This window comes from Rhinopithecus bieti, unplaced genomic scaffold (assembly GCF_001698545.2).
Source record: "Rhinopithecus bieti isolate Rb0 unplaced genomic scaffold, ASM169854v2 scaffold_33474, whole genome shotgun sequence".
Classification (NCBI taxonomy): domain Eukaryota; kingdom Metazoa; phylum Chordata; class Mammalia; order Primates; family Cercopithecidae; genus Rhinopithecus; species Rhinopithecus bieti.
The window spans coordinates 1,381,417-1,391,515 of record NW_016814460.1 but is presented as its reverse complement, the minus strand read 5'-3'; the positions used below and the strand labels follow the sequence as shown (position 1 = coordinate 1,391,515).

Sequence of the window (10,099 nt, the reverse complement as noted above, 5' to 3'; positions counted from 1 at the left end):
GCTCTGGCATTGCTCCCCCTATCATACTGATCTTGCCAGCTCTCCTTCCCTTGATTGCCACCGCTCACTCTAATTTCACCCACTTGGAATTCACTCGACTCTAGGCCCCATCCTCCTCCAGTGTTCCTGGATGACCCCTCATTATCATTTAAAGATTCCTCTGGACCTCCAACCCCGGCTCAGAGTAAGACATCTCTTTCTTGACCCCTTCTCAGAACACTCATTAGAACCTTTTTATTTATTTATTTATTTTAATGTGATATCTCCCTTTCTCCAAGGTCACAAGATTTCTCTTAGCCCAGTGGTTGTGCGACTTTGGGGGAGGAGGCAATGGGGCTCTCGGACTAAAAAATTTGCGTCTGCTCAACACCCAGATCAGTTGATTAGTCTTAGGCGGCCAAAATTCACTCTTGCTTTCTTCAGCTGAGCGACCCAAGACTCATGGCAGAGGGAACGAAACCCCCAGGTGCCTAGTCCTTCTAATCCTGTCGCCCCACACTACAGCCTGATCATCAGGCCCCAGAGGTTTCCTTGCCAGTTAGAGAGGTTCACTAGAGCCGTTCTAAAAAGGTTTTACGAAAGAAGCAAAACCTGAAGGGAGGTGAAGGACGACTTAGGAAGAGGAAGCAAGTTCTGTGTCACGGAGGCCTAAGGGCCAGGGGCTTAGGCTGTGGGTTGAGGGGACTGTCTGAGACTGACTTGGACCTGCACCAGCTCCAGAGCCCTGCGCAGACAGACATCGGTCCCCTCCGACGTCTAGGTAAAGCCCACCCTCTCAGACCGCAAAGAGCCCGGATCCGACAGCAACCTCTCCGGACCAATCACAACCTTTCTTCACCAAGGAGGCGGGGTCAGGGGGCTGACTTTTCCTTGTCCCCGCCCCTTTAGTCGAAGTAACCAATTCCAATGTGCCTAGAGGAAGTAAACGCAATGGGAGTAACCAATGACAACATGAAGCTTCTCGTACGTGCTTGACCCTGCCCCTCCGGCTGCGGCAAAGATGGCGCGCGGGCTCCTGGGTTCTGTAGTTTCTCGGGATCCAAAAGGCTCCGTGCCCAAGTGAGTCCTTACCGCCCCGCTACCCAGTGGCTTCCCCTCCGCTAGTACGCATGTCCACAGCCTCAGGGCCCGGGAGAGAGGGGGCGCGCAAGGAAGGAGGCGGGACGGTATTACAAACAAAAAAATACGGCCTTCTCGAGAAGTGACTGCGGAGAGCCCGCTCCTCCCAGAAGGCGGTGCAGCCTGCCCGGGCGACCCACGCGGAGGGTTGTGGGGCGGATAGCTCCCCTCCAGATGGAGGCTCATGAAGTAGGGTGGGCGGGGGACTCCATATCCCAGCGTGCCCCTCGGCGGGCCCTACCGGCCGCGACTCCGGGCTTGGCCCCGGCCCTAGCTCGTCGGCGGTGTACTGGGGCGCGTGGAGGCTGCAGTCACGGTGGCGCCCGCGGGGACGGAGGAGGGAATGAGTGAAGAGGAGCAAGGCTCCGGCATTACCACGGGCTGCGGGCTGCCTAGGTGAGCCGCCTCGTACCGATTCCTTCTGGGCAAAAAGCGTGGGGCCGTGCGGAGGGAGTAGCGGCGCGGCCCCAGCATGCACCTGGCCTGAGGGTTGTTCCCGGCAAGCACTGGGGCAGTGGGCAGTGGTTCCCGGCGTGCACCGGGGCAGTGGCTGCTGCCTCCAGCTCTAAATAGTTTGGGGTTGGCCCGGTTCCCAGACTGCACTGGAACACTGGGCTTTATGCCCCCACATTCAGTGCATTTGGTGGGTACTGAGTTCCTGGCTTGCACTGTGTCAGGGGGTATGCACTTTCAACCTGCATGGGGCACAGGATCGTGCCCACCTTAACTGAGGCAGGAGCAGTGCATTCTTCCCCCCTTGCTTTGAGGTAGTGGGCCCTACTCTTCCAGCCTGCACCTACACTTGGAACCCAGCCAATGGATGCTAGACTGCCTGGGGTTCCTTGGACCCTATGTCCCCCATAATGTGCCTAGGTCTGGTATGGAAGTGCTTGGCCAGGTGGGTACAGAGAGGGGAGGTGTGATATGGATCTGTGCCCCTTCCCCCAGTATAGAGCAAATGCTGGCCGCCAACCCAGGCAAGACCCCGATCAGCCTTCTGCAGGAGTATGGGACCAGAATAGGGAAGACGCCTGTGTACGACCTTCTCAAAGCCGAGGGCCAAGCCCACCAGCCTAATTTCACCTTCCGGGTCACCGTTGGCGACACCAGCTGCACTGGTGAGGAAGGCTTGGGCAGCCTGGCTGGGGTGTGCATTTGCAGGTCCCCATGGCTTTGTTTCTTGGAGTCTCTCTCTTCACAGTCCTTTTCTCCAAGGCCAGTGAGGGAAGGAGAGATTTCAGGGGAAAAGCTACTGACTGGATTGGGAGAACAGGGCTGTGAGAAGGTGGGTAGGACGTGGGAGAGTTAGAGGATCGATCAGGACTGCCACATCACCCTAGAGGAAAAGGAAGAGAAGATAACTGAAATCCCAGTGGAGTATTTGGGGGAGTGAGTGCCTGGCGTGCTGGGCTCTGTTCCCGGTGCTTAACCAAATTCCCATTTAATTTTAAACCTCAGTCTAACCAGTGATGTATGTGGCAGTATCCCCCCCCACTCCTCCCCGCCCGCCCATGTTGAATATGAGGAAACTGAGTATTTGAGATAGTAAATGGCTGGTGCATGGTCACATGCCTAGTATGTGGCGGAGTGGGGCTTTTACTCCAGAGCCTACCCTCTCTTATTCCAGCTCTCTGTTTTTATTGAGGGAAAAGAAAGTGCTTTGCAAGGGAAATTAAAGCATTTGAGCTCAGAAGTCCACCCAAGGCGTTTGAGCTCAGAAGTCCTGCTTGGCATGGCTTAATTCTGGAAGCTAATGGAAAGATAAGGGCTCTTCCTTCTAGCAATTAGTGAAACACTTCCAGTCTTCAGCAGGAGGTGGTTGGTCAGAAGGGGCTTGATTGATTCCCTCTGGCTGTGAGGAGAGAGGCTGTAGGATGCTGGTTTCTCTCCCATCCTTCCAGTGACCTCCGGTATTGCCCATGCCCCCTCTCTCAGGTCAGGGCCCCAGCAAGAAGGCAGCCAAGCACAAGGCAGCTGAGGTGGCCCTCAAACACCTCAAAGGGGGGAGCATGCTGGAGCCGGCCCTGGAGGACAGCAGGTGAGGGAGGAACCGAGGCATCCCAGAAGCCCTTCAAGGAACCCAGGCCCTGCACCACCCCCTCTGCCACCAGGCCTGGCCAGGTGACACTTAACCACCCTGACCTGGCCTCTTCCTGAGAGTCCCTCTGGACCTGAACAGGGTCTTCCAGGGCTTCTGCTGCTATGAAGAATTCTTGGGGTGGAGGGGTTGGTTAGCCCCATAGAGGGGTTGTGGCAGTAGATTGGGACCTGGGTTAGGGAGGGAGAGGGGTGGAGGCTGAGGCTAAAGGGAGTTGCTCCCCAACATACCTCCTTGTTCTAGCAAGATGTCCTTCCTTCACACGCAAGTTGGAGTTTGTTGCTCCTCTGGTTCTTTGGTACAAAGAGACCCTCTTTGAGACCCTTTTTTCTCAGTCTTTTTGCCGGTGTTTGGCGGCAAAGGATCCCAGGAGGAAGCTGTTGGTTGAGCCTCCCTGATTCTTTGGCTCAATTTGGAAGTTCTCTTAGGGGATCGGGAGGTCAGGAGGATGTGGGTCCCCCACCCCTCTCTTCCCCCTATACATGGGTGTGAATCAAAGGCCCCTTCCCCTCGGGAAGTTCTTTTTCTCCCCTAGACTCTTCACTGCCTGAGGACATTCCGGTTTTTACTGCTGCAGCAGCTGCTACCCCAGTTCCAGCTGTTGTCCTAACCAGGTATCTGTGTCCCCTGACTGCCTGAGGTGGGTGGAGGAAGGGGTTCTGGTTTTTGGCTCCTCAGTCTTTGGACCCAGGCTGGTCAGGCATGAGGAAGTCTGAGAATAAACAGAATGGAATAGTTGGGAACCAGAACTTGAAGAAATCACAGCAGCTGGGGTAAGCTCTTGGGTCAGAAGGTCATTTGTGATTTTCAGATAGCCTTATGGATGATGTTCGACCATATTTAAGGGTCTCGCAGGCCCCATTTTCTTCTGGGTTGACCACATGTCAGTTCTGTGTTTGAGGCCCATCAGGCACTTCTGGGACTGGAAATACAGCTCTTCTCCCACTGTCCTGGCTTGGATGATACACAGGTGTTCCAGATTGGAAATGGGCTGGGGCCTGGAGAAGGCCTCCCTTGAGTGGGAGGGGGAAAGAAGCCAGCTAGAGCAGGAGGGAGCAGGCTCGATGTGTGGACAGACAGCTGCCTGCCCGGTGGGAATCAGGAGATAGTAGTCGGGAATCTAAAGTAGTGGTTAGGCTTGGAGCTCATGGGCAGGCTCAGATGGAACCCTTCACCTCAACTTTGGCCCTGCGCCCTTTTTCCTTCAGGAGTCCCCCCATGGAACTGCAGCCCCCCGTCTCCCCTCAGCAGTCTGAGTGCAATCCCGTTGGTGCTCTGCAGGTGTGCCCCATCCTCATTTCGCATGCATGCCTGTCTTCCCTTGAGCCAGGGGCCATGAGGGAAGGTTATGTGTGTTTGGGGGTGGGGGCAGTTCCCTGTGCTGAGGCCCTTTCCACCCCCCTCTCTCCTTCCTCTCACCTAGAGTCTGAGGCTCCTGCGTGGGGACCAGCGTGGGTGTGAGAAGCCTTTTTTCACTTAGCCTCATGCACCCTGTGTCTCCCTTCCAAGGAGCTGGTGGTGCAGAAAGGCTGGCGGTTGCCAGAGTACACAGTGACCCAGGAGTCTGGGCCAGCCCACCGCAAAGAATTCACCATGACCTGCCGAGTGGAGCGTTTCATTGAGATTGGTAACCGGGCAGGAGGGGGTTCTCACAGCTCCTCTCCCGCAGCACTCTGGCCCCAGCCCCAGAGCAGCTCTAGCCTCACTCTGCTACACCCCCTGCTCTCTTAGCTTTACAGTCCCTGGCTCAGCCCCTTCCTTTTAGCTTCTTGACACCCTATCTGTCCCCTTCTCCCTGGCCGACCAGGTTCTCAGGTGCACGGGCAGGTCTTGAGTTCCCTTTTCCAGTTGACATTCTGGGGGGACCCTTAATCCAAGTATGACCTGGGTGAAAGCACTGGGTCTGTGGGGAATCATAACCCAGCAGCCCTCTCTCCACATGCAGGGAGTGGCACTTCCAAAAAATTGGCAAAGCGGAATGCGGCGGCCAAAATGCTGCTTCGAGTGCACACGGTGCCTCTGGATGCCCGGGATGGCAATGAGGTGGAGCCTGATGATGACCACTTCTCCATTGTGAGTGGCTCATGTGGGCTGGGCACCGTGGCCCATCCTCCATGCCAGGGCAGGGCTCCAGGGACTTGGGTCTGTGACTCAGCAGTGAGTCTCGCTGGGTCCTAGGCCTGCTTCTGCCACACTTTTCCTACCAGACCCAGGGTTCCTGGGGCCGACACAGCCTTGACTGTAGGCCCGCTCTGTAGCTCTGTTACTGGGATGAGGAGGGATGCTTGGCCACCTGGCCCAGGACCTGGTAGTTAGAAGGGGCCACCCAGAGATTGAGTGGGGGGAGGCAAACTGGAGGAAGCATTGTTTGTTCCTTGTTCTCCTTTGACGTTGAATGTTTCAGTGCCTGGGTCCCACAGTCTCTCGCTTCATCTTTCTCACTGTTCCATCTTGACAGGGTGTGGGCTCCCGCCTGGATGGTCTTCGAAACCGGGGCCCAGGTTGCACCTGGGATTCTCTACGAAATTCAGTGGGAGAGAAGATCCTGTCCCTCCGCAGTTGCTCCCTGGGCTCCCTGGGTGCCCTGGGTCCTGCCTGCTGCCGTGTCCTCAGTGAGCTCTCTGAGGAGCAGGCCTTCCATGTCAGCTACCTGGATATTGGTATGGCTAGCTGGGGAGTGAGCCAGGGGATGGTGGGGGCTGGACTGGAGCAAGTAGAAGGGGGTGATGATGACGTGAACACAGCCCTCCCCAGGGCTACCTCCCCACCCAACATTGCCTCCCTCCTCTCTCTTGCTCTCCAGAGGAACTGAGCCTGAGTGGACTCTGCCAGTGCCTGGTGGAACTGTCCACCCAGCCGGCCACTGTGTGTCATGGCTCTGCAACCACCAGGGAGGCAGCCCGTGGTGAGGCTGCCCGCCGTGCCCTGCAGTACCTCAAGATCATGGCAGGCAGCAAGTGAAGCCCCAGCTAGACTCATGGATGTGCACCCTTTGCTCCGGGCTCTTTCTGCTTCTGGGCTCATGTATCTGCGCAGCTGTGGTACCCTCTGTGGGTACCATCTCTACCTCTGACACAGACTGCCTGCCTTGAGGCTGAGAAGGCACAGGGCAAGGAGCCAAGGACCACAGGGCCTCAGCCAGCCCAGGATTCGTCCTCATTTTATTGGTGATGATGAATGGGAATGAAATCGGGGCTGTCTACTAGAGCCTGGAATAAATATGCTGCTTTGTAGATTTTTAAGCCCTTCTCTTATTTCCTGAGCAGTGTGGATAGCAGAGGAGGTTACCACATTACTTTTGTGTGCCTTCCTTGAGCTCCTGTTCCAGCCATTCTCATGTGTTCCTTTCTGGTGGGAGGAGGCTGGGTGCAGTGGCCTCCTGGAATGTTGTCGGCTGCCTTGTTGGAGGGCTGGGTTTGGTGGAGAGGGAAGGGCAGTGGTTCTTGCTCTTGGGCTTCCACCCAGCCCTGTAAAGTCTCACACAGACACACATGGATTCAGAAGCCAGACAACTTTATTTGGGGGGCAAATATTGACACTTTTCGGTGTGGGCCTTGCATGCAAACATATCAAGGGATGACATGTCACTTCTTCCCAAAGCGTTGAGGGGCAGCCAGGCTCCAGAACTGGGAATTCAGCCCCTCTCCAGCCCGGGGACTCAGCCGTTCATTGCTCCAGGATCCCCGGGTATTTCTGCCAAACCTTAGGAAAGATTTGTCCTCAGGTCCCTGCAGTCTCCCTTCTCTAGCCCCCTTCCTTCTCCTCGTCCTCTGTCTCCTGCCCTTTCTACCCCCAACCCCTGCCATGCTTGTATCCCTTTCAGACTCACCTCTGGGGCTGAAACAGGAAGGCTTGGCTCCGGCCAGGTCTCTCCATTGCCTGGAGCAGGTAGTGCAACAGTGACCCAGAGGTCTGGGCATCCTGTGGCGGGAGGCGTTCACTGTCTTCCTCCTGTGCCAAGGGGGTATCAGGGAAGGAAGATGGGCAAATACCCTGGACATGTAAGTCACAAGGGGAAGGGACTGGCTTCCAGGGGCAAGGGGTAGGAGGCTGCAGAACCATTTCCTCAGATGTGAGGACCTAATGGCAACCTTGACAGCCAGAGAAAGTATCAGAACCTAGAGCACAAGTCTCAACCGAGGTAGAAGCAATGGTGCTATGGGGACGGGACACACACTCACCGTGGGGAGCTGGTCTTCTCGCTGGCCTCCTGGCCCTTCAGCACAGCCCTGGTCTATTAACAGCAGCAGCACCAGCAGTGCAGCAGCCTGCCTAGAATCCATGCTGCCATCCACCCTCCTACAGCCACCCCAGCCTCTTATACCTGCTGTCCCCCCCACCCCCAGCCTCACAGTAGCCTTAGGGGAATCTAGAGCAGGCAAATGGAAATGCAGGGCTCATTAGGAGCCGCCTGGGATCTCCTCCCATGGCGCCCCCAGGACTTCATGCTCTCAGCCTCCTGCCCCAGGCCCCTAAGCCTGGAGTTACAGACTTTATTAGATGCATAAATCCTGTCTCCAGAGCTCAAGAAGCGTCATTAGTTGCAGATGCTTTGTCAGAGCTAGGCCCTGGGGAGCCTTACAAGAACCCCTAATCCCTCAACAGGTTGGAGAGCTTCAGTTTATCACTTCCCCTCTTTCCTAACTTGTAGACTAAAGCACAAGAAACTCATGTCAGGAGTAGTTAAGTAGGATGTCCTGGAGTGGAAGAGGAGTGGGAAGAGCCAGGGTCAGAGTGTCAGGATGACTAGACAGGGCCACACAGCCTATCCTCTGCTTGTGTGCCTCTTGGAGGCTACTCAGATTTGCCTGTGGATAGAAAAAATATATTCAACTTCATGATGGTGCAGAGAATTTAACTTTTTTTTTTTCTTTTTGAGACAGAGTTTCGCTCTTTTTGCCCAGGCTGGAGTGCAGTGGTGCGGTCTTGGCTCACTGCAACCTCTGGCTCCTGGGTTCAAGCGATTCTCCTGCCTCAGCCTCCCAAATAGCTGGGACTACAGGTGTGAACCACCATGCCCAACCTATATCTTTTTTTTTTTTTAATTAAAAAAATTTTTTTTTGGCCGGTGCAGTGGCTTGCACCTGTAACCCCAGCACTTTGGGAGACCGAGGTGGGTGGATCACTTGAGGTCAGGAGTTCGAGACCAGCCTGGCCAACACGATGAAACCCTGTCTCTATAAAATACAAAATTAGCTGGGGGTGGTGGCAGGTGCCTGTAATCCCAGCTACTCAGGAGGCTGAGGCAGAAGAATCGCTTGAACCCGGGAGTCAGCGGTTGCAGTGAGCTGAGATGGCACCACTACACTCCAGCCTGGGCAAAGAGAGAGACACTCTGTCTCAAAAAAAAAAGAAAAACCATTAAGATATAGAAGGAGGCTACAGGGTTTTGGAGCCCACTGAATGGGTGTGGCTTCAAATCTTTGCAGACAGATCCCCCATCTTCACTAGAGAGCACTGCTTTCGGACTGGGCTCATTGCCCTTGCTAGAGTCGCCCTCCACAGCTGAAGCACTGCTGCCACCCTGTGGTCACAGCTCCTCACTGCCAGCTCCGGCCATTTCCTTTTCCTAGAACAGACCTCTGCAGAGGAAGTGAGGAGGGTGAGGCTGAGTGGAGGTGCTAGGGTCCAGACTCTAGGGAGTCCCAGAAAGACAGGAGCAGGCTACTATGGGGCTGGACTATCATTCTGCCCCCAACTCTGGTCACCACAGCCGCTGCCTGGCTCTGGCTCTCGCTCTCACATGCTAGGGTAGCCTCGAATCCTGTCTTAAGAAAAATCAGAGGCCGGGCGCGGTGGCTCAAGCCTGTAATCCCAGCACTTTGGGAGGCCGAGACGGGCGGATCATGAGGTCAGGAGATCGAGACCATCCTGGCTAATACGGTGAAACCCCGTCTCTACTAAAATACAAAACTAGCCGGGCGACGAGACGGGCGCCTGTAGTCCCAGCTACTCGGGAGGCTGAGGCAGGAGAATGGCGTAAACCCGGGAGGCGGAGCTTGCAGTGAGCTGAGAGCCGGCCACTGCACTCCAGCCTGGGCGGCAGAGCGAGACTCCGTCTCAAAAAAAAAAAAAAAAAAAAAAAAAAAAAAAAAAAAAAAAAAAAACAGAATCACTAATCCTCAGGGAGAGGCCTTCAAAGCCATATAGTGCAGGTTCCTTCTAATCCTCGAGTCCATTTCTGAGAATCCCCACCAGTGTGGGTCTCTAGCCTGTGCTGAGGAAGAGCCAAGACATAAAGGCCTTGGCCTCTGCTTGAGCAAGTTGTCTCCTGCTCTGAGCTTCAGTTTCCTCACCTAAAACATGGGCCCATTTTACAAGGAACTCCTTCCTAGGGTGTGCATTAACATACTTTTTGTAATCCATTCAGTAAAACAGCTGGCATAGAACAGGTATCCTCAAATTGTTAGCTGTGATTACCTCACGTGCCCTAGTCGGGGAACTTACCGTCTCCTCAGACAGTCTTCAGACATATGTATCCTTGTGCTCAGGGGGCTTTGGCCTTCCTGTGACTTCTACTGGGGGTCTTAGTTTGCTCCATTAAGTCTCAACAGAACGTCTCTCATCTCTTTCATGTGTAAAAGCTCTTCATGGGCTGGGCGCGGTGGCTCAAGCCTGTAATCCCAGCACTTTGGGAGGCCGAGGCAGGCGGATCACAAGGTCAGGAGATCAAGACCATCCTGGCTAACCCGGTGAAACCCCGTCTCTACTTAAAAATACAAAAAACTAGCCGTGCAAGGTGGCGGGCGCCTGTGGTCCCAGCTACTCGGGAGGCTGAGGCAGGAGAAAGGCGTAAACCCGGGAGGAGGAGCTTGCAGTGAGCTGAGATCCGGCCACTGCACTCCAGCCTGGGCAACAGAGCAAGACTCCGTCTCAAAAAAA

The 10,099-nt window shown here is 55.2% G+C and overlaps 2 protein-coding genes across 6 annotated transcripts; one reads left to right on the top strand and one right to left on the bottom strand.

Annotated features, from left to right (window-relative positions):
• Window positions 1-231: 231 nt before the first annotated feature.
• On the top strand, window positions 232-6,459 carry TARBP2 (TARBP2 subunit of RISC loading complex). 4 transcript variants are annotated; one of them, XM_017850997.1, is made up of 9 exons: window positions 232-1,515; window positions 2,068-2,237; window positions 3,055-3,157; window positions 3,736-3,831; window positions 4,426-4,498; window positions 4,727-4,844; window positions 5,163-5,290; window positions 5,676-5,877; window positions 6,021-6,459. In XM_017850997.1, the coding sequence occupies exons 1-9, from the start codon at window positions 1,463-1,465 to the stop codon at window positions 6,176-6,178; spliced, it is 1,101 nt and encodes a 366-aa protein (XP_017706486.1). In that variant the 5' UTR covers window positions 232-1,462; the 3' UTR covers window positions 6,179-6,459. The 4 variants fall into 4 exon arrangements, with proteins under 4 accessions (XP_017706486.1, XP_017706488.1, XP_017706489.1 ...); XM_017850999.1 differs by having other exon boundaries at window positions 1,400-1,515; window positions 2,073-2,237; XM_017851000.1 differs by lacking the exon at window positions 232-1,515 and adding an exon at window positions 1,625-1,762 and having other exon boundaries at window positions 2,073-2,237.
• A 254-nt stretch (window positions 6,460-6,713) lies between these two features.
• On the bottom strand, window positions 6,714-8,214 carry NPFF (neuropeptide FF-amide peptide precursor). Of its 2 annotated transcripts, XM_017850948.1 has the most exons (3): window positions 7,399-7,500; window positions 7,047-7,168; window positions 6,714-6,919 (listed from the first exon to the last, which is right to left on the bottom strand). In XM_017850948.1, exons 1-3 carry the CDS (start codon window positions 7,498-7,500, stop codon window positions 6,802-6,804), a joined length of 342 nt encoding a protein of 113 aa, XP_017706437.1. In that variant the 3' UTR covers window positions 6,714-6,801. The 2 variants fall into 2 exon arrangements, with proteins under 2 accessions (XP_017706437.1, XP_017706436.1); XM_017850947.1 differs by having other exon boundaries at window positions 7,047-8,214.
• Window positions 8,215-10,099: the final 1,885 nt, after the last annotated feature.